This window comes from Miscanthus floridulus, chromosome 11, assembly GCF_019320115.1.
Source record: "Miscanthus floridulus cultivar M001 chromosome 11, ASM1932011v1, whole genome shotgun sequence".
Lineage (NCBI taxonomy): Eukaryota > Viridiplantae > Streptophyta > Magnoliopsida > Poales > Poaceae > Miscanthus > Miscanthus floridulus.
The window spans coordinates 63,066,702-63,088,975 of record NC_089590.1 but is presented as its reverse complement, the minus strand read 5'-3'; the positions used below and the strand labels follow the sequence as shown (position 1 = coordinate 63,088,975).

Here is a 22,274-nt window from a genome sequence, read left to right as displayed (position 1 = left end):
TCCGTCGATGCATAACCTATTAACCTGTATTCCCATTCTGTCCGCTGCATCCCTCTTTCCTCCTCGTTCTGCCTGTCTCCCTCGCTCCCCTCTCGCTCTCAGACGACTAGTGGGCCACCGCAACCCTAAGCTAAGGTGCCGAGGCTTTTGTTGGTCCCTTCGCCGGCGACCAGCACCAACCAGATACTTCGACCCCTTCTCTTCCATCCCTTATGCTGTGCGAAGCTAAGCACCAAAACACTAACCTAAAGCTATTTAGCTATTTGACAAGCCTCCTAACTTCGAAGTTTTTTGCAAAAAATATGGGACTTGCTAGATGACGGCTATTGCATATATTTTGTTAAAATTGCAGCTTTAGTTCATCGTAATTTCTGTACATATAATCTGTAATTTTCGGATCTGAGAATAAAAAACCTGTTAGACAAAATCACAAGCCTACAAAATCTGATTTGTGTTAGCACAGATACAATTAACAATTTACAATTATTTTTATAGTCAGACAGCGACAAAAAATTAATATGTTAGGATAAAAAACAATTAACAAATCACAAATTTTGCAACAGATAATCCATACTCCATGCAGAGGCTGATCCGCGTCTCCGCTACCGCACGTGGAACGTGACTGACCGTTGCCTAAAATCCCACTCTTTTTGAGGCATCTGAAGGGCAGGAGTGAAAATTATTGGGTGTACATGTGCACACCCATGTCCCTTTACTGGAACCGCCCCTATTGTTCTATGTCTAGATCGTCGACCATCTTTTGTATAGATTCGATATCACCTGTTGCTGAGAGGGTGTGAATCCGCAGGCAGTCTGCATCCTCACTGCTCACAAGAAAACAGAAAATGATAATTACCAACAAGGGGCAAAAATCTTCACAATAAAATGGACAGGACAAAAAACAGTTGAGGTACAAAAAAAACAAGGATTCCCCATATATAGTAAAATATAGACATACTCTGTAACTCCAAAGATTTCTTTGACTACAAGTGAGCTGTCCCGTGAACAGAACTCCGGAAGCTGGATAGAGATTCACAAACATTTTCCGTTAAGATCTGATTCATCATGGTAACTTTTATGCAGGCTAATCAGTAACAAACCATAGAATAAGACGACCTAACCCAATCAGAATAAGATGGTTCATCAAACCAAGCACTCATTAATGACCTCCAGAAAGAAGTTAAACATCAAACCTTTTCCGGTTTTGGTTACAGCCCAAGCAGTTCATTTCAAAGTACAGGATCTAGATCTGGGCTTAAGGTCAACAGATCTGGAATCACAAAATCAGTGATAAAATGGAGGATCAACAGCTTACTTCTGATAAGTATAGGATTTTTCCAAACAGTGCTTGTACAGCAAGCTTCCGCTTAAAACCTTGTTCTGTAAAACCAGATAAGTCCATAACTACTGGCCCTGCAATATTTTAAATACAAAAATATCTGGAGTAAGTGTGACACTACAGATCCAATAAAATAGGCCAGTAAAATAGGAAAGAAATAAAACTACAATTTAGAGGCCACCACTCGTCTCACATCACAAAAAGTGTATGGTACATCCCATAACAGAGAGTGGGTTTGAAGGGGACCGGTTGGCAGAGGATAGGAAATAATTACAAAGTTGTAGAAATAACATGCATCAGAGGTGTCTTATGGTCACCCCCAACAACCATGCACTTTCGATTGATTCTTTGGATACACTTTGCAGGACTTGTAATCAGAACATTGCATCCGATAATGACAGAACATAACAATGTTATCAATTTTCCATCAATGAATAATAAAGAATGTTAGTTGATAATAATATGGAGAACAGCTATGCACATAGTCTAAAAACAAAATGAGGGTCCAATCTAAAATTCTGTTGATTAAATGGAATGGAAGATGAAAAACGGTTGGCATTACTAAGTTTCACAAAGAAGGTTCAACATAAAGGCCCACAAACTTCAGCTGAAGGGGAGCAAGAAAAAGAAATAGTTGATTTGCAAAAGTAAGCAGCCAGAGCCTGAGATCCTGAAAACATCTTGTGCTCACTCTAGTATTTGAATAAGCAGCACTAGTTATACTTATACCTTTTTCCCGGACAATTCGTCTTGTAATCTCATTTAAAATTTCAGCAACTTCCGCATCTTCCAGCATTGATGCCTTCCTAAGATGTATGAGATCCACGACCACATCAGGATTGAACTGTTTTTCATTCAGTGTGTAATGGGTGTACTTCCTTACTACATCATCCATGTCAAATCCTGTCTGAGCACACATAAAGTATTTATGAATCTGTTATTTGCAATGGAAAGAATTTCCAGTAGCAAGACAATCATTAAATTATTTGTCCCTAGCAATACATATAGACATGTCAGTGTGATGAAATACCAGTTTGCAAGGAACATGTTCTGGCCTATGCAGCACAATTTTTAATAGGTTTCGGCACCAGTTAACAATATCATCAACTCACTAACTCTACTGATAGCTAGTAAAATTTTGATTTGAGCAGAACCAACAATAGAGTAAATAAGCAAGTATATCCAACCTACCATTAGTTCAATATCATTTCCCTAAATCAGTTTCTCAAATCAAAAATAAAAAAATAAAATTAATGGATGAATAGGCAACACACCTTTTGCATTAGGTCCTGAAGAGCAGGATAATCTATTGCTTCCCTGCCCTTCTGAAACAGATCATCTAGAGACTTCAACAAGAATATATTCTTACCCACCTGCAGAGGAATACTTCTTCATTATTAAGTGCCAACAAAACCTAGGCACCAAAAAGTTCTAGATTGCAATCCGTTAGCGAAAAAACGGCATGCAAAGGAAAAAAAATGGCAAACTTAGGATAACATCAAGCTGGCAATCCATTTTCGAAAAACATCAGGCTTGCAATCAACAAAAAAAGCAAGCTCAAATTTGCATGTTTAAAAAGGTATCTAGTTTATGATCTATAGAGGAGTAAATTTATAAAATGTTGTAAAACTGAAATTGCAGGCTATTTTAGTTTAATTTAAGAAAGGCTGTAAAATGGTTTATTTAGCATGATTCCAAGATGAGAACGAGCTCTAGCTCGGTTGGCAAGCGGTGCAGGTGATCACGCTGCCCACCAGCGTTCGAACCCCGGGTTCGGCGCTGGTGTTCTCACCGGCATTTATTCCCATAATAATTTTCAGTGAAGCCTCTCAACGCGTGGTGTCACAAAGGGACTGCGACGTTCCCGCCGTCTACAGAGCCTGCTGGTTTCTGATGATCTCTATAGGACGCGTCTTCATATCTGTGTATAGTTGTAGGTCTGCTCGTGTACTAGTGGTGTGAGTGTGGTGTTCGTGTGTGTGGTGTAGGTGTGTGTCTGTATGCGAACAGATGCTACAGCCGTATCCAGATGAGAGGTGACAAAAAAGCATGATTCCAAGATGCTATACAGTAATGCAGTATACACAGATAGATAAGTTTGCAAACACAAATTAGCTACTGAAGGAAGGGGTGTAATTTATCATTTCCCATCACCCTGACAAAGCAAACCCCTCTAAACAGCAAATCCAGTGGAGTTAGACCCTGCAAACCTATGTTCCAAAATATATCTAGTAATTCGCAGGGCTAATACAGTTACGACGGAAAATTACAATGTATTCAAATACCGCAGAACGCGAATACGCGATGAGATTCCGCTCCTGGAACCACAGCAAGTTTTTCATGATGCCAACACTTACCCTTCGCTTCTTCTTAGTGCGCGGGGAGGTGAACCTGCGCACGGTGCGGACGACCGCGAGCACAAAGGAGACCCCGACGTAGGCGAGCGGAACCGCGAGAAGCCACGGAACAGGGCTAGAGCCGACGCGGGGCCCCGGGATGGCCTGTGTGACGGTGCCGGTGAACTCCACGAGGTCCAGCGCCTTGTCCTGGATCCACGGCATCTCCTCCTCGACCTCCTCCACCTCTTCCTCCACGTCCCGCTTCGGGACCGCGCTGGGATTCGCGGGCTGATGCGAGGCAGCGGCAGCAGGGGCCCGGCTGCCGGCGCGCTTGGCGCGGACGACGAGAAGCGACGCCGGTCGTCGGGGCGCTGTACGGGCGGGGGTGGCTAGGCTGAACGGGCAGAGACGGAGGCGAACGCCGCCGCTGGCCATCGGGGCGGCGAGCGGATGGAAGAAAGAGGTGGTCGCCATGGTGGTGGCGCTGTGATTAGGGCTTATCGTGGTACGCGGTTCAGGTGGAAGAAGTTCACCGGCACCGGAAAGGTTCGGAGGAAGAGGACGACTGAATGAGCAGGGAATATGGGCCGAGCGGCCCAGTAAGGAACAGCTGCTCTTTTTTTTTCCGGTTGATTGAAAGAAAAAAAGGAAGACATTAGCGTCTCCAATAGTCTTTTAAAAATTTTATAGTATATAAATTATCGGTCGAAGAGTTATTTTCTAAAATTTGCTCTCTAAATTATAATTTGAGGAGTTATTTGAGTAAAAAATGTTTTCTATATATTTGTATCTTGCAATAACTTTTCTATATCTTATGCGCGCTCTAGCGAGAAATACGAAATAGATAATGTCTATATTTAGAGATCCGATTAAAGAGAATGTTGGAGATTATTTTTCACCAAAATCTCTATTCTTGTAGATTATGAAGGATATAAAGAGTCTCTTGAAAATGCTCTGACGGTTTGCAATGTCTACGAATGTGACTATTTGTTTGCATTAGACTTTATGCAGCGCGATCTAAATTAGCATAAATATATGTAATGTCTTGGTGTTTAATTGTTCTATGGAGACAAAATTGTCCTACATAGCTAGAAAAAATCATATGAAAATAATAAATTTATGTGCTTATGAATTAGAGGATAAAATTTCTATGGTTTTGTCTTCCAGTACATGTACACCTGAAATGTGTTATTTTCATATGAATGTTTAGAAAAAAAAATTGTATCTCAACTTTCGATACAATGTACATCTATAGATGTGCCTCGTCTAAAAAAAAAGCTTCTAAGTGTGTGTTTTAATGATATTTTCATGACTGCACTTGAATGAGGGGTTTGCACCCAATATTTATCCTTGGTACGATTTTTGTTTAGTTGCTTATATTATGTCGCATGTAGTCACCGCCATGCGCTAGCATATATTTCATGTTATAGGAAAGGTGGGAAGGTGAGGAGATTCTGTTTTTATATGCTCCATCGGCTTGTACGAATCTACATTATCTAATATAATACGAATAAATCTAGTGTACTAGCTAATGTTGTATTGCTTTGAGTACCGTACAAACCTAGATAAGTCTCCGAGGCATCAAACACAAACAAATTATGTTGTACAAGTCTGAATACATGCTAATGCAACAAACCAATCAGTCCCTATAAATATGTAACACATATCGACTCCTTAACGAAGAAACCATTGATATTGTGGTAAAGCACATAAATATAGCAACAACCAACAACTAGTAGGGCCTGTTCGGCCGGCTGGAAACACGGCTGATGTTGATGCTGATTTGTTGTGAGAAAAACATTGTTATTTCGCTGAAACGGTACGGCTGATAAGTTCAAGCGAACAGGGCCTAGAAACCCAATGTTCACAATTGCTGCAACAACTGCATTAGGGTTTGTTTGATTCCCAATTGGATTATACTCCATCCGTTCTAAATTATAAGACGTTTTGACTTTTTCTAAATACGTAGTTTTTTTATGCACTTAGATATACACTGTCTAGATACATAGTAAAAACAATGTATCTAGAAAAGTCAAAACATCTATAATTTGGAAGGAGTGGGTATTAATCTAAATTATGGATATGATTATAATGATTTGGAGTATGGACTACAAGAATCTAGACCATTGATCCCTGGATTATAGAGGTGGATTACTATTAGGCCCCGTTTGGTAGACTCTGCCTCCTAAAAAGGCTCCAGCTCTAGGAGAGGAATTTCTTTGCTAGAGTTAGAGCCACGTTGGAAAACATTTGACAAAAATGGCTTAGTGACAGTTTTGTAATAATTTATATTAGATTTGTGAGAGAAACCATTTTTTCCCGCTTCAGCTCCTCCGGCTCCTTGCAAGAAGCCATTTTTTAATGCCCATTTAGCAGGGTTTATTATGAGGAGCCACAAGAGGCTAGAGCTAGAGCCGAAGCCCTACCAAACGAGGTCTTAATTGGAGTATAAATGACTTATGGCTCCGTTTGGCTTGCTGAAACTTGGCTAAAAGTGACTGAAAAACACTGTTCTGGCTGAAATATTGTGAGAGAAAAACACTGTTCCGACTGAAAAAAGAAGCCGAACAAGCCGGATATAAGGTAAGCCGAACGGGGCCATAATCTCCAAAAAGCAATTTTGAGATAAATTACAGGATTATTACAATAATTTGATGGTTGGATTAACCCACTCCATAATTTGAGTTGTTTAGATCACTTTCAGATCATTTTATCTGATTATTACTATAATCCAGTTAGGTCGAAACACCCCCTAATACAAGCTTAACACATGACCTACCATCATGGAAATTGTTTCGTTCAGAAATCTACTAGTGCATATATTACAAACCCGTTTGGATCCACTGTGATTATAATAATAAGCTAAAATAATCTATTCATGATCTAAAGAGGCTAGATTATGAGATTGATTATTATATTATAATTAATACAATAGATTACAATAATCCTATTATCCACCTTGGACCTACTTTTCTGTAATTATGAGTATTTACCACTTAAACCAAGAATAATCCACCACAATAATCTAGGAATCCAAACACTCTAATTATAATAATACAGTGATGATCAAACTTGCCCCGTATGGCTGTATCTAGGAATCCAATTACAAGTTCGTTGGTTCTCGATTGATACTTGAAATGACGTGTGCATTCTCAAAAAGTGAATACCGTGAGGCATTTCTACCACACAAAATATGGGTATTTCTGCCAATCAATTTATGATGCCTCCTTGCTCTCTGGAATCAATCTACTACTGGCGAACTTATAGTTGCGTCTGCAGACTGGATGAATATCACTCAGTATCAATTAATACCAAGCAATCTCAAACCTTAGGCTTGGATTCTCTGGACCATGATGGAGCTCTGACTTTCAGGTTGGACTTTTCTGCCTCCTCATCATTCTCCTCTTCCTCTAGAATCTCCTTAGAGAATGCCTCTGGATTTGCTTTGATGCAGTCCTGCAATGCGATGAAGGGTTTCACGCAATCTGATCCCTGGAAAGGCACAGACAGCAAAATTTGGTGCTAGTTAATTCATCTATACAAGAAAAAGACATGGATAAAAAAGTTAATGGTGGTATATGGTCCAACAATAAGTTGTGCATGATACTGAATTTTATGAAGGATCCAAAGTTTTGTGAGACAAGGTGGCAACATGCAAACAGCCAGAAATTTTGAAGGAAAAATAAAACCTAAGCTCAGTCAAGTTAGCACTTCAATATTTTAAAAGTTTTCCAGATATGAAGAACAAACATACACATGAAATTTATTGATGTAAAAGTACATAGATATCCACAAGACAACAAGTGCTTTTGACCAATAGAATTACGTTACAATGGCTTACATTAGCATTATTGTCTTGTCTAAGTTAAATTGGCGGGCCTGGTGCAAGCGGTAGAGTCTTACCGCCTGTGACCGGAAGGTCCCGGGTTCGAGTCGCAGTCTCCTCGCATTGCACAGGCGAGGGTAAGGCTTGCCACTGACACCCTTCCCCAGACCCCGCACAGAGCGAGAGCTCTCTGCACTGGGTACGCCCTTTAAGTTAAATTGGCAATGATACCATTAGTTTTATATCTATTGAATCATAAGGAAGTCCACGTAGGACAAAGAATTTTCTTAAGCTCGATCAGGTGATCTAGCAACACCTTTCCAGTTTATGGCCAACAAATTTCATAATGGAAAAGCTCCAGGCTCCACCTCGGATCTGGATTTCCTACACTAAAATCAAGAAAGTCGAGACTCTTTTTTACCTAGAATGCAAAGAAACCAGCTCAACCAAACGACTAAGGTGTAACCCACAGGCCACAGCTCCACATCCAAATATGAATTTCTCAGAACTGGAGCCGTGCCATACGGGGTCACACATGCTACGATCCTGAGTTAAGTTTGGTAAATAACATCATGCCACAATTATTAATATGCATAAACATGTAACATAACTTGCATTAAGCACATATAAGTTGAAATCAAGTTAATTTCTTGCAGAAAAGTAAAAAAAAAAGAAGAAGAAAGAAATGCAACCTTCTCTTCTTCTGTGCTCCTGAGAAAGCAAGAAAATGCATCGACGAATTGACCTCCACAAGGACCATTTTTCAAATCAGCAACACATGGACAGTCCAGAGCTTTCTGTACCTTCACATCGATTGACTGTACAAGCAAAATGTTATTTGACTGACCAGTGGCACTCGGAGTACCAAGATGTAGTAAGGCAAATAGGTGACTGAAGTATAAGCATCTATCTACAAGAAAAGGAAAGGGTTTTACCTCCTCAGTGTCATTCTCATCAAATGACATGGCCTCTGCACATTTTATAAAATGCAAAATTAGAACAGTCTAAACACACGAGTAAGAAAGCGCCCAAATAAAGAAACTTATGTTACAAGCTGCATGGAGAACTTGAGTTCGCAGCAAAATTTTGCGCTGACCTACTGTTTTGCCCGTGAACTATGACCCTAGGACCCTTAAGCCAATAGATTAGCCCCTGAACTAGGTTAGGTACGGTTGCTAAGTTTACTTAGAAAGCAGCATCGATTGGCTTCATATGTGTGTCAAACCTCTTGAGCCTTGGTGAATGGTGATGGGCAAAGTATAAGCAGTAGCTTTTTAAAGACCTATGTGCTCGATTGGTCATGCTAGTCATTCTGGACAGACATTGATCTACTACCAGACTAACTTAAGCTTCGCTTTCTCTTCATAAGTACGGACCATGCCCCTGCTTATTTGACATAGAACATCACTGAGGCGAAATTAACAGTAAATACTATTGCAATTTCAGCAACAGACTACCGTATCAGTAAGAGCCTAAGATATCGAGGTCAGTACAAGTTCTGCGTCATCAATGTCAGAGGAGCGATCTCATCGGCCTACTTTCGCATCTGAGTCTTATTTATGGTTACTAGCTACAAACAAAATCTTCAAATCCGAATGTAACCAGTTCAAGAGGTTCACCCTTCAACCAATGCTCCATCCAAATCCAAGCAACGGGAAGACCCAGCGCAACTGCAATTCAGCTAGTTCGTACGGAGTAGTAAAGTGGAGGAAATCACACTTCGGGGCTTCACATGTACACATACCTGCGGCAAGCGCCTCAAGGGAGGATGGAGGCGGGGCAGCAGACGGCGGCGACGGCTCCACTGCGGGTGGAGAAGGCTCCTCCGCCGGAGTAGTGGCCTGGCTCTCGACCTGGCCCATGGAGAGAGGAAGAGCGGGAGCGGGAGAAGGCGGCGGCCACCCTCGTCTCTTCCGGCAATGGTAGGGAGAGGCGAGAACGACAGGGCGGGCGAGCTGGCTGGAATTGCAACGCTGGTCTAGTCGAGGCAGCGACCAACGTCGGAAGGAAACTTCGACCCGAGTTCGACTAGCGCCGGCGCGTCCCAGCCGTCCGATCGCGGGACACGAGGCGAGTCGCGTGACGGGAAGGCAAGGATCTTCACTGGGCCATGGAACTCTGTGGGCCGGACGCCAATGCCCGAGGTAGGCAGGTTTGTGTAACGGGCCCTCAAATTCCCCCGCGGCTTCTCTCTTCCTGTCTTCCCCAAATTCCTCGCTCACCGCTTTTCGCCATTTTTGGGGGAGGGTGTGTTCCAGCCTTGCAGGCCGCTGAGATGGTGGGAGGCAGCAAGCCGCTGGGGGACAGCGTGTTCGCGGGCCACGCGGCCGCCGGTGCGGCGGATAAGCGCCTCCGCCGTCGCCGTGTACCCCCTCGACATGGTCAAGACACTCCTCCAGGCGAGCGCACTCGCACCCCTCTCCTCCTTGTGTTGGGTTGCTGTACTGTTGCTTTCTCAAGGTCTGATTTTGGGGTCTGCGCTGTGTTTTCTTGCCTCTGCAGCTGGGAGCGGCGGGGCAGAAGCAGAAGATGGGGCTCCGGCAGGTGGTGGACCGGCTCATGGCCGCTTCCGGCCCTGCAGGTTTGGTTGGTTGCTCAGTTGATAGATATCTTTGATATTGCGGTTGGAGTATTTGTGATTCACCCTGATTTGCATTGCTACTGAGATGTGTGAACTGTTGGAGTTGGCAGAGCTGACGGTATTTAGTTGCCATGCTGTGCTAGGCCAGAATTGTCTGATGATTTAATCGTTGATTGTTGACCGTTGAGCCTACCTGACAAACCTACCAATTCTAAATAAAAAATTTGCAAATTTAGTTATGCTGTGTTTTTTTTGTGTGAAATTACAAATCCGCAATTGTTACAAAATCTGGAACGCGCCGGCGCTAGTAGTTGTCCTTAAGTTTACAGTCTACAGATGTACAATTCTCCATGTTTCTTTAGGTGCCTGTTCCATTAAAAACTTTCTTGAGGGAAAGATGTAGTATTAGGAAAGCCATATGAATCCTGATTTTTGTATAACATTTTCTAGTTCATGTCTAATGGCTTCGGATCTAGTTATGTGTTACTTCACATATGAAATTACCATATTCTAAATCATTGTATGTCTTCTAGGTTTTTACAGTGGCATCGGATGGTCCATAATGGGTAAACTTCCTGGGTTGGGAGCACGTTTTGGGGCCTATGAACTTTTAACAGCCTTCTATAAAGGTAAAGACATGTTTTCCCACAGTTACATTGTTTAGGACTACTTGCCCTATGCCACTTTGTTATCAGTATTTGCATTGCATGTCTAATTCTTACCTCTGAAAGTTGTGTCACGTTGTCTTCTATTTTATTTTTTTGACGGAGGAAAACCCTGCTTTTATAGAAAGCGAACATTGTCTTTTATTTTGCTTCATTACTACAAAAAGCAGTTCATTTTGAATGGCATTCGTTTCCTGATAGTTCAATTTACTTTCTGATGATTTAATCTGCCTCTGGTAACATAAGTTTGTTCTTGGATGGAATATAATTTCTAGTATTATTGGCGACAGTTAACCAATTTAATTTTCCTCCGTCTAACTCATGGTGAAATATATGGCAAATGACCGCTGTCTTGACTCTTGTATATGTCTTGGAAGATGGAAGGGAGGACAACTATGTCTATTATTCTGAGGCTATGTTGGCTGGCATAGCTGCTGGTGATGTAGAGGCTGTTTTCTGCACACCATTTGAACTTTTCAAACTTCGAAACCAAGTTAGTTCTGTGGTTCCTTCAAAAGCTATGGGCCCTGCAAATGTTGCTCAAGAATCATTTCCACTGCTTTCCAACTGTTGCCTGGTTATGTTCCTGATCTAAGAATGTGGAACAACAATTGAGCCTTTTATCTCGTGCAAGCGGTTAGAGTCTTACCGCCTTGACTGTAAGGTCCCGGGTTCGAGTCGCGTTCTCCCCATTGCACAGGCAGGGAAGGCTGCCACTAACACCCTTCCCCAGACCCGCACGAGTGGAGCTCTCTTCACTGGTAAGCCCTTTCTCCCAAGCATCCTGGACATTTGGTGCTCTGAAACGCACCCATGGATCTTACTGGCTCTGGGAAACCCCCATTACCGTCTGATGTTGCACCTACCTTCTAGAGTGATATTGCTTTGAAGGAGGGGGCGCTCTTTGGAGAGGGCCTTCAAATCAGGGATAGCTCAGAGGACATGTGCATTTGGTGGCATTTTACTTTTCTACTTGGGCAATTCCTACACACAAGCGATGCTTCACCTGGAAGGCAGTAAATATGTGATGCCCTGATGACCTAGGGTATGGAATGATGCAAGCGAATTTGATTTGAAGTAATGATAGGGACAGTGCGGTAACATCATGAAGTAACATTTTAGTTTAACCTAATCTTTTGCCACTTTTCAGGAATCTAGAAGAAGCAGGCCCTGTACCCCCTTTTGCCTCTAGTGTTGCTGCAGGCTTCGCAGGAGCGGTAGCGGGTGCTGCTTCACATACATTTGATACTGCCAAAAGTCGTTCAGAATGTACTGTGGTGCCTAAGGTTTGGCCTGTCTGTACTTTAACTAGTTTATCCTCTTTTTGCTTGTGATATTCTTTTTTCGTCTTCAAACTTAAAATTTCCTTTTTTTATTTTTTTCTATATGTGATACACCTTGTTTCTGTTCTCTCTTTTTGGCAGTATATCGCAATGGAGAGGAAGTTTCTTAAGTGGAAAGCACCAGGAACGTGGATAGAGAGGAAGACAGGAATATCCCCAGCTGATAGGAATGTCTTGTTCCGTGGCATTGGCCAACGAATGGCCCGTAGTGGAATTGCATCGTTTGTGTTAGTTGGGTCGTACTATCTAGCTGTGAATCACCTCTCGTAGTTGATCAAGAGAGATCATATTGAGGGGGGGGGGGGGGGGGGGGGGGGGGGGGGGTTTGCATTCGAAAATTCAGAAGTAAAATTTTATGACTGAATGGTGGGAAGGGATAACTTTTTGGCCACACTGATCCACTGATTATTTGAATATCCTATTCATCTGATATAAACTGCTCAGTTGAAACTGATTGTTCCAGGGTATGTTTTAAGGTGCCAATGTAAATGTTTTATGACTAAAAAAATTGAAGGCTGCCACTTTCGATCAGAGGCTGGTTCCAGTTCCATATGGAATGCTGAAAACCCGTTGTTGACAAAATGCAAGCATCAGGAATCAGGATCGACAATGATGAATGAACCCTTTGACATGGCATTTCCCTTGTCAGAAGAAGAATCCCCTGTACAAAGCTCTTCAGATTATCTTCAGGCCTTGCTTAATTTTGTTGACATGTAATTTTGTTTGAAAATATTTTGTACACTTCATTCGTTACCATGTTCAACTTTGACATGGCAGATCTTGGTCCTTCCTTTCTATCCAGAGCCAAATTTTTTTTGCCAGAAGCAACCATTCTACCACATATACACTTAATGACCTGTGTCTTCTTTGTTCCAAAGTGGATCTAGTGGAGGAAGATCATAGTCTTCAGGTGTTAGCGCCAGCGCAAAATCTGGTAACGGGGGTGGAGCTCCAATGACCCTGCAAGTTTCCCCAAAATACTTACACATCAGTTCATGACGTTCACGATTCCAGTATGTTTGTTGTGAGCACTTTTTTTTCTGAAGGTTCTTACTTTTCTTGAGTATACAGGTCCTGGTTGATTCGGACCTTGCTGGAAGCATCTCTTGGGATCTTGTCAAACAGATATTTTGCTGTTCCTAATGGATTGGGACTCCTGCAAAATTACAGGTATGGAATTTAGTCTCCCTGACTATTGTTACAACTCACAACAACAGATGTTCCTCAAGCAGATTATTAAGCACCGATAATATGTGGTGAATAGTCAAGTATGAGGGGAAATCTTGCCTTGATGTTGGAGGAGTTGCATGGAAGGCTTCCGAAACCCTTTTGCTTTCTTTCAGAAATTCCTCTGAAGCTTGGAGTGCAGCTACTGCCATTCCATGGGATTTCTCGGTATTTCCCTCATCAAGAATCAAACCGTGGAAATAGTATGCTGCAGCCTGAGATAAACATGTAAAATAATAGATGTCATACAGTAGAAATGCTTCAAAGATTACACATTAGAGAAATATATCATCTGAAGAAAATTTAGCCTGTTTGATTTAGACAAGAATTTGCACTTAAAAAGAATGATAGTAGTAGCATAGATTATACACCTTTGCTTCAACATATTTCCACTTTACAAATAGCTGGTGCTTTTCCCCCCATCCATCAGAGATAGGAAGCTCTGGAATGCTCTCTTGAACTTGTTGCCAATATTTGACCATCTCACAGGCCAAGCGCCGTTTTACTGCTAAAGTGGCCTTTGGACTATCAATAGCCAAACCGAGCTGCATGTCAACTCCCTACAGGAAGAAGAATACCAATGTTCAGAACAAAAGTGTAATATCTAATATCAAATTTAGTGGCTAGCAAAAGCACAGGTAATAGGACTAATGTAACAGATATGACAAAGTGTTGATAGAATGCTGATAGTAGATTTCTTATGCTTTTCAAAGCAAAATTGCGACTCAAGTAGTACCAAATTGTGCTGTTCAAAATTGAAACCTACCTATGTTGCTCAGCAATAATAGGTAATATATTGTTCAAAATTATCACCCTTCTCTTTCTATGAAATGGGCACTATCTTGTGCTGATTCGTTCAAAAGAAATACATGCAAGCATAATATCTTCAGTGTTCTCTTAGAAAAAAATATATCATCAAAACAAATGAACTGTTGATTTAAATCGTGGCACTATTTGAGAAGTTATGAAAATTAGGTAATCCAATTTGCAGAGTTGAGAAGACAGTACCTGACCCAAGGCTTGCAGGCTTAGAGCTTTGAGGTTTCCTTCAGCCAGGTCTACTGGAAGTTGTCTCCTGTAATTCACATGTCAAAGGGGAATGTTTCAGTAGATGTCTTTAAATTTGAATTGAAGCCTAACAATGCTAGGAAGTTTCTCAAGAGTACAGAACCTTAGTTCCAGCAGCATCTTCGGAAGTACATGCCGAATTGCAGAGTCTAGGTATCCAGCTGCCTTCAAGAAGACATCAACAGTGGCCCGTCTACTCTCTGCAGCACATTGGAAATATGTGGCCTGATCAGCGTATGAGCACTACAGACAGAAGTACTTCAATGCACGAAAAATCATTAGCATATTTCAATGGCCTAATTCAAATGTAGGAAACTTGCAACCGTAGTCTCCAAGACAACAACACTTTGAATTAACAGTTAACAGTTGCGGTACCTTCAGAAACTCTTGGGGCATAGCCATCGCCGTATGACCTGGGGAGAAGCAGGGTGTTGGCCTGCAGCAAGCAGACCATGGCCATCAAATGCAGCACGGACAGCACCTCGTACCAGGCATCTGAAATGGCCGTCTCCTGAGATTGAAAAAAAGAGAGCTGAATTTACATAGCTGGTTTGGAGTAACAAAACAGCAGCAAGTTCACGAAATTCAGGGCTGGACATACATACCTCAGCATTATCCTCTTGGTTACTCCAGGTGAACTGCACTTTGTGCCTCAAGACGCTACCTGCACGTTTTGCAGACTGGGTGAATCAGAATTCAGAACAACAAAACTGTGAACCAAAACAAAAGCAACCAAACCACCACATTATCGCAGTTGCTCCTCACCTTCTTTTACTAGTCCTAGCAGAACTGGCAAGTAGTCTTCAAGGGCCTGCAGAAGATTGGCTGTACTGGACCCTGCACACACACAAGCAAACCGGCAGCCCAGGTGAGCAGTGAAGCCTTGAGCTTACAGACAAAACTAGGTACCAAACTACCAATCCAGGAGCTGTACCAGCCCCTCCTCTAGCAGTCTAGTCTCTACTCTACACACCGTGCCGTGCCGCCGTCCTCCGCCTGGGCTTGAGCGCCGCCGCCGATTCTTGCATTGCCATCTCGACGACTCGCGACCTGAGAGCCGACAGCCGGTCCACGATGCTCCTGGCCACGCAGCCGCCGAGCGCCTGCGCGAAGTCGACGGTCCTCGGCACCCGGAGGCCCGGGAGGAAGACGACCACGTCGCCGACGCTCCCCGGCCGTCTCCGCGGCGCCCCGGCGTCCTTCTGGCTCGACGCCCCGCACCCCATGCCTGTGCGGCGGCCTGCTTAGTTATCTGCAAGCATGAGGAATTCGCTACGACATCAGAGACACAAAAAGGCTACGAAGAAGAAGAAGAAGAAAGAAATTCACCGCACACGAAGAATTCACGGCAGAACCAGAGGATACTGAACAAACGAGGGTTTGGGAATTCTTTTCTGTTTTGTCAGCATACAATGGATTTCGAGAGAGAAATGTTCCGGCAAAAAGGAGACCACGAGAGAGAGACTGTAACTTGTACGCAAGCACAACCAATCAGAGAGAACGCCAATCGAACAAGAACCGGAAAGAAATCAATAAAAGCTCTCTCACCTTTGCGCCCGCCCGCTCCCTTTCCGGCGGACTTTCCGGGATTCTTGAGACCAGAAGCCACCGCCTGCCCCCGGAATCGAAGCCACCACTCCACCAGCAGCAGAGACCGCCACTACCACTATCCCTGCTCCCCGTCGCTGCAGTCTGCACGCGGACGCGCACGACACAAAGCACGACGAACACAACCGGTGAACGAAACGGAGCGAAGCAACTGGTCTTATCCTTTAAACGTTGGCAGTGGGGGGCCAATAATCAACATCGGGAACCGTAGTGCAACTTGGCGTAATGTACGGCGAAGCGGCATACTTTTCGCCCAGAAACGAAAAGGCGTTATTTTTTGGTGGATCGGGGGCAAGTTGTGCCGTCGGAAAACCTAAAGAAAATGCCTGGTGCTACTAGCAGCAGCAGTATATATTGAAATGTTAAAGTACATTTGAATTGAAAAGCTGTTTCAAAGATCGTGGAATCGAGCTGAAAAATCCGGTGGAAAACGAGGAGCCACCTACTAATCCCTCGACGACGTCGTACGGTGAGAAGCGTCACGCCTGCCTGCTAGCTGCTCCTTTCTTGCTGCCGATACGGTTCTAGCTAGAACGCGAGGACATAAAGCAACTGGCGTTGGGGAGAGGAGGAACTCAACTGTTCGAGTGTGGATGCAGACGGGCGAAGAAGGCTATGCGATTTCTTCCTCCTGGTCCTGGTCAGCTGGACTGCTGGAGATGGAGGTGGAAGACAAAGAGGGAGAGAAGAAGAGGCCTACAGGGTTGAGATGACCTGTGTCTATTTAAAGGGACAAAGTTCAGCGGCTCAGCGCCGATGCAGCAGCGCCCAGCGCAATCTGGCCCTATCAATTATGAAGCGCACAGCTGGTCAGCGGCACGGAAACCCCCGCGCGGAAAAGATCTCGCGGTTAGCCATGGCTGCGGCTATAGCGTCCTACGCGTACTTGTGCCTGCCTGAGTGCCTGCGATGCGAGACGAAACCTGTGACGAGTGGCTCGTATCACGTGAAGTACCAGGGCGTTACACCGTTACTTGTCCTTGCCCTCAAATAATGTAACGAGACACCTGTATGGCTGGCTGTGTCGATTGATCGGAAATTCGGAATAGAATAACCAGATGTCGGCCACCCCCACCCGACTGCTGCCTGCGAATATTATCTGATTGTACATGTTGAGACTCGCGCGCCAAGCTAAGGGACGCAAGAAAGACTTGGCCGGAGTGTAAGGCAGGCGGACAGGACATTTCTTCTACGTCTTCTTTGGACGACCTTCGTTGGCTCTGAGAATTGCGGAACGGAGCAGCTAGCAGACGTCGTCGAGAAACGTTGGGACTAAGGGCGCGTTTGGCTGGGCTCCCGCCGGCTCTGGCTCCCACACTATAGCACAACTGTAGCGCACAGGAGCTGGAGCCAGAGGAGCCAAAAAAAAAAGAGCTTCTCCGGCTCCGGCGCTGTCAATGAGAGAAGAAAGGAGGAGAGAGAAAAACGGCTCCGATAAACAGTGTCGCTACAGGGGAGGAGTCAGAGGAGCCGGAGCCGTTCAGAGCCCGGCCAAACGGGCTCTAAATTCGGTCCAAAATTCCCCTTCAGGCCTTGTTTGGTTCCCAGGTATTGAGCCCCTGGAACCATCGATGTTGGAATGATTCTAAGCCCTCAGTTCCCCGAGAACCGAACGAGCCCTTACTTTGGATTGGGGACGGAGGGAGGATTCGTTATGCTTTTGTTTGTTTGGGATCGAGAAGCGATGATGACGTGCTCTAACCTGTGTGGTTTTTTCAAGTTTGATTTGAACGAACATATAGATAACGACTGTGCATAGGGAGGGAGCACTGTATGTATTTTAGTGTACGTGTTGCAGGCCTACCCGACGTCACGACACAACTAACTCCAGCGCTGGATCACGGCCTGACATAAACACACACTTGTTTTACCCTTCCGGATCAGATTAAATAAGCGCGGCTAGCTGCCACCCCCTCATCCTAGTATACTAGTTAGGTCCAGATCGCTACGCCTTTGGAGCGTTTCGTGGTCTTACTAAATATCAAAGCATAATAAGGGCCCTGATGGATCGAGCTACTGATCGAGCCTCAGATTACAGTAATTAACAGCCAGTGGCCTCTTATCCCCTTCAGTCCTGAGCTAATGCACGCTGCCATCAGTACATTTTTTTTTAAGCTCGGACAACTTGTTAGTTGCCAGTTTTCTGTCCGGAGATTCTTCAGGCCAAACGGTATGGTTTCAGCAAATCTGTCCACACACGCGGTGCTGATGTGCTCGCGATCCCGTGCGTATCCGCGGGCAGATGCTGCTGTGCTTAGTACACACTAGTTTGTGACCAAGCAAGATGTGTGTCATAGATAGATGCTTTTTTGTTGCAATGTGGAAGGAGCATTAGGAATCTGAACGACTGAACATGGGCCTTCGATCTGCCGCTCAAGTCATAATAATTGTCGTCCGCGCGCGGTTGACATCAACATGTGTGTCATTTTCGTGCCCAAAGGGGAAAGGCGCCGGTGGCGCTTGACTTGAGTGCTCAGGCAGCCTTCCCCCGCCCCGGCCCGTTTCTGGATAAGCATCGCCTGCACGCACCCTTAGCTTCAAAACAAAGTTTAGGCTACGGGCCGGGATCTAGACTAGAGTAAGCACGTACTACGTGACCAACAACGAGAGCAACGCTAGCTGTGCGCACATTTTCTCACGAGGTATGGTGTTGGACACGTACACGTGAGCTTTGCGGTGTCGCCCTGTAACCTGTAGTATTGTCTTTTCAGCTAAGCGCATGCATATACATACCAGAAATGGTTAAGGCCCGATAAAGCTTTGATCTGCTCTGTGGATTACGCTGAAGTTTTTGCTGAGATTGACAGGCCAGTGAGCAGTGCTAGCAACATACGTAACAATGTCGCCTACAAAAGCACTACAGCATCTTAGGTACGGCCAACAGATCGACCTCAATCCTCAAGTCGCTTGCCAAAAACCCACGCTAAAAGCGCCCAAAGAGAGAAGGAAAGAGGACAGATCCGCGCGTGGTGCAAGAGCTCTTTTTTCATGGCTTTTTCGCTGGAGATGGATGGAAGATCGACAAAGCCATCTCCTCTCCATCCAAAAAGGCGAACAAAGATTGTGGGTGGTGCATCGCACCCTTTCCTCTTGCGGTAGTCGCTTCATCAGCTCAGGAGTACCATAGTCCATAGCTTCCAAAAAGCAGCAGCGCGGGCCTAGAATTTCCACTGCCCAATAATTGCGACCCAACGGTGCGTCAGGTATAATTGCATTTGCCTCCGCGAGAGGCTTGCCTGCCTGCCTGCTCGCGAACTGCAGTCCACAGGTGGCGTGATCCCAGCGATGGAGTTTCCGCCGGTGCATGGCGGTGGTGTGCGCTTTCATGTGAGATGGTGCATAAACAATGCGGAGCCGTGTAGTTGTGGCCGGACAAGTGTCGCCGACGGAACGGCGGGGCCGCCGGGGCCGTATGTTGACTTGCAAGCTACACCCATGGCCCCAAGTGGCGAGCGGTGATATGGCCACCGCACCGGCCGGAAAATTTCTCGGCGCAGATGTGGATGCCAGGACGGCCACGCCAGCTGCTTGCAGTTGCAGCACTAGTACAGTAGGGGTAGGAGCTGCTAGTGCTAGTCAATGATGAGTAACGTGATCGTCGTGGTCATTGGTAGGTCGGTCTGTTTAATTCGGGGTCCTTCTCAGGCGTGCGTGTAGCCTATACCTGATGAGCTCTCGTTTTCAGCAGTAAACCGAGTTTGAGAACTCCTAAACGAACTGGAGTACCTCATCGATCGATCGGTCTTCGTGGCAGCAGTTGAGCCTCCCCGGGCCCCTGAGAAACAATGAAAGGTTGAAGAGACGATGACGAGCCAAGCCCTGCCGTGATGTTGTGCAACGCAAACGACTAACGAGCATTGTGCAATCTTTTCTCGGCAAACCTCACTTCATGGCCAGCAGTGCCGGCAGTACATCCAATGCAACCAATCGTCCTGTTCATTTAGCTTATAAGCGGTACTTTTTCAGCTAACGAATAGTATTTTTTTCTCACAACAAATCAGCCAACGGTACTTTTAGCCATGGCTTATCAGCCAAACGAACGGGGCAAATGACGATGGGCGTCGTGGAGTGCCACAAGTTTGTCCAAGGACCCATGGAATTTCACCGTCACTATCGCACGGCATCTCGCGAAGATTCTAGAAATTTCAGTGAGAACAACGTGAGGTCAAATAAGCGGTCAAAGCTTCCAAGACGGCCGCCGCCGGAGGAACCACAGCGCGCCGCGTAGCAGGGCTAGCTACGTTCAATTCATACACAGATACACACACCCACGTTAAGCACGCACACCACCACACACACCACTACTAACGAGCATTGTGCAATCTTTTCTTGGCAAACCTCACTTCATGGCCAGCAGTGCCGGTACTACATGCAATGCAACCAATCGTCCTGTTCGTTTGTTCGATTGGCTTATAGGCTATACTTTTTCAGCTAATGAATAATATTTTTCTCTTACAACAAATCAGTTAATGGTACTTTCAGTCATGGCTTATCAGCTAAACGAACATGGCAAATGACGACGGGCGTCGTGGAGTGCCACAAGTTTGTCCAAGGACCCATAGAATTTCACCGTCGCAATCGCAATGCCGCGCCCAGGTATCAGTGTATCAGCTGTACCCAGACGAGAGGCTATCAAAAGCTACCTTCAATTCCTCGCTACGCCAGCAGTGAGCAGTCAAAACCCCAAACCGAGCTTTCGGTCGGATGGAGGACCATGCTGAGGCAGAGTGCCAGCAGAGCCGAGAGCCCCGCCGAGTCTGTAAAAATATGAGCAAAAAGCCACGGTTTGTCCGCTAGCCGAGGTGATTTTTTTTCATTTTAACCCTTTTTTGAATATAATTTTAAATCTAACACTATCGTTTTTTTAAACTAACATTTTTGGCCGCGCCTATTGCCCTGGCACGGCCAAATGCCTGTGCCGCGTCATGCATGGTGGCGCGGCACAGAGCTGACGTGGCGCGGGCCGGCCGGGGGGGGGGGGGGCGCTGACGTGGCGGGTCCTGCCGCGCCCTGATCTGTGGCGCGGCAGGAGCAGATATATACCCCGCGCGCGAGCCCGGCCGCCCGCACGCACGCCTGCCCTGCCCGCCCGCCCAACGCCCGAACGCCGCCGCCGCCGCCAGCGCCCGCGCCCGCACGGCCCGTCCTCGCCCACGCCGCTCCCGGCCACTCCTGCCGCGCAGCGCCCTAGCCGGCCGCGCCACGAACGTCGGCGCGTCAAGACCGCCCGCTCCTAAGGTATCTCCCTCTCGATTTCATATTTTTTATTATTATATAGTATAGTTAGTATTTTTTGTATCTACTATTAGTGTCTTTGACCAAATTTATATAATATCGTACTAATATTTATGAAACATAATATGTATTATTACATTAAGCATGGAGTATACTTTCGTAATAAACTTATTAGGAGATAGAAATATTGATACCGTTTATTTAGTTTTGATCAAACTTAAACATATTTGACTACTCGAGAAGCAAGATGTGTATTTATTTTGAGACGGAGAGATTACTTGTAATTTTAGAACCAAAGTTTTATATGGATTGATTATGTATTTATTATCTAGTATAGTTAGGATTTTGGGTTTAGAGATTTAGGCTAGTTAGGTTAGTGAATTTGTTTGTGAACTTACTAATGTTAACTTGAATTTTATTAATTTAAATACTCTAACGCTTTGTTTATCAATTTGTAACAGGATAGCCCCTCCCACGCAGCACTCGTTGTACCCCATTCTGGAGGTGGAGTACGACGACCAGCACCGAGCACACATCTTGAGTGACAACGATGCAGAGGTGTCATTGCCTCCTTTGAGGCCCCGTACTCACACCAGGGCGCATCAGTGGGACGAGCGTTATACGCCGTACATACACCGTGCCGGCTTCCTCGAGCTTGTCCGTGTTGTCAACCATGGTCTTCCGCCCCTTGATCCAGTACTACTGACTGCAGCTGTGGATAGGTGCGAGTGTATTCTTTGTACGTAAACTTTCTTGTAACAAATTGAAGGCAACTAACAGTCGTTATATTCTTATAATAGGTGGAGGCCTGAGACCCACACGTTCCACCTACCGTGTGGTGAGATAACCTTGACGTTGCAGGACGTCAAGGCTATTTTAGGCCTTCGGTTGGGGGGATTTTCAGTGACAGAGATAGTTGACAACGATCACTGAAGGGAGCTGGTGGCTCAGTTTACTGGTTTTCTTTCACCGGACGACGATGCTTTCAAAAAAATAAGTGAGTAATTCAAGCCTATTTAATACTTGCATTGCTTTACAGCTGG

At 45.0% G+C, this 22,274-nt stretch overlaps 3 protein-coding genes and 1 pseudogene across 8 annotated transcripts; 1 reads left to right on the top strand and 3 right to left on the bottom strand.

The window, feature by feature from the left end:
* Positions 1-432: 432 nt before the first annotated feature.
* On the bottom strand, positions 433-4,248 carry LOC136493327 (uncharacterized). The gene is made up of 6 exons (XM_066489397.1): positions 3,697-4,248; positions 2,614-2,712; positions 2,069-2,246; positions 1,316-1,413; positions 959-1,020; positions 433-824 (listed from the first exon to the last, which is right to left on the bottom strand). Exons 1-6 carry the CDS (start codon positions 4,150-4,152, stop codon positions 728-730), a joined length of 990 nt encoding a protein of 329 aa, XP_066345494.1. The 5' UTR covers positions 4,153-4,248; the 3' UTR covers positions 433-727.
* A 2,036-nt stretch (positions 4,249-6,284) lies between these two features.
* LOC136490977 (mitochondrial intermembrane space import and assembly protein 40 homolog) lies at positions 6,285-9,603 on the bottom strand. Of its 2 annotated transcripts, XM_066487192.1 has the most exons (5): positions 9,249-9,378; positions 8,440-8,474; positions 8,197-8,322; positions 7,582-7,710; positions 6,285-7,170 (listed from the first exon to the last, which is right to left on the bottom strand). In XM_066487192.1, the coding sequence occupies exons 1-5, from the start codon at positions 9,364-9,366 to the stop codon at positions 7,000-7,002; spliced, it is 579 nt and encodes a 192-aa protein (XP_066343289.1). In that variant the 5' UTR covers positions 9,367-9,378; the 3' UTR covers positions 6,285-6,999. The 2 variants fall into 2 exon arrangements, with proteins under 2 accessions (XP_066343289.1, XP_066343290.1); XM_066487193.1 differs by lacking the exon at positions 7,582-7,710 and having other exon boundaries at positions 9,249-9,603.
* A 3-nt stretch (positions 9,604-9,606) lies between these two features.
* On the top strand, positions 9,607-12,386 carry LOC136490976 (uncharacterized; annotated as a pseudogene).
* A 31-nt stretch (positions 12,387-12,417) lies between these two features.
* LOC136490975 (uncharacterized) lies at positions 12,418-16,897 on the bottom strand. Of its 5 annotated transcripts, none has more exons than XM_066487187.1 (12): positions 16,577-16,896; positions 15,937-16,080; positions 15,362-15,640; positions 15,154-15,225; positions 14,994-15,052; positions 14,764-14,899; positions 14,492-14,588; positions 14,329-14,395; positions 13,692-13,880; positions 13,381-13,535; positions 13,148-13,249; positions 12,418-13,053 (listed from the first exon to the last, which is right to left on the bottom strand). In XM_066487187.1, the coding sequence occupies exons 3-12, from the start codon at positions 15,612-15,614 to the stop codon at positions 12,942-12,944; spliced, it is 1,242 nt and encodes a 413-aa protein (XP_066343284.1). In that variant the 5' UTR covers positions 15,615-15,640; positions 15,937-16,080; positions 16,577-16,896; the 3' UTR covers positions 12,418-12,941. The 5 variants fall into 5 exon arrangements, with proteins under 5 accessions (XP_066343284.1, XP_066343285.1, XP_066343286.1 ...); XM_066487188.1 differs by lacking the exon at positions 16,577-16,896 and adding an exon at positions 15,718-15,852 and having other exon boundaries at positions 15,937-16,570; XM_066487189.1 differs by lacking the exon at positions 16,577-16,896 and adding an exon at positions 15,723-15,852 and having other exon boundaries at positions 15,937-16,570.
* Positions 16,898-22,274: the final 5,377 nt, after the last annotated feature.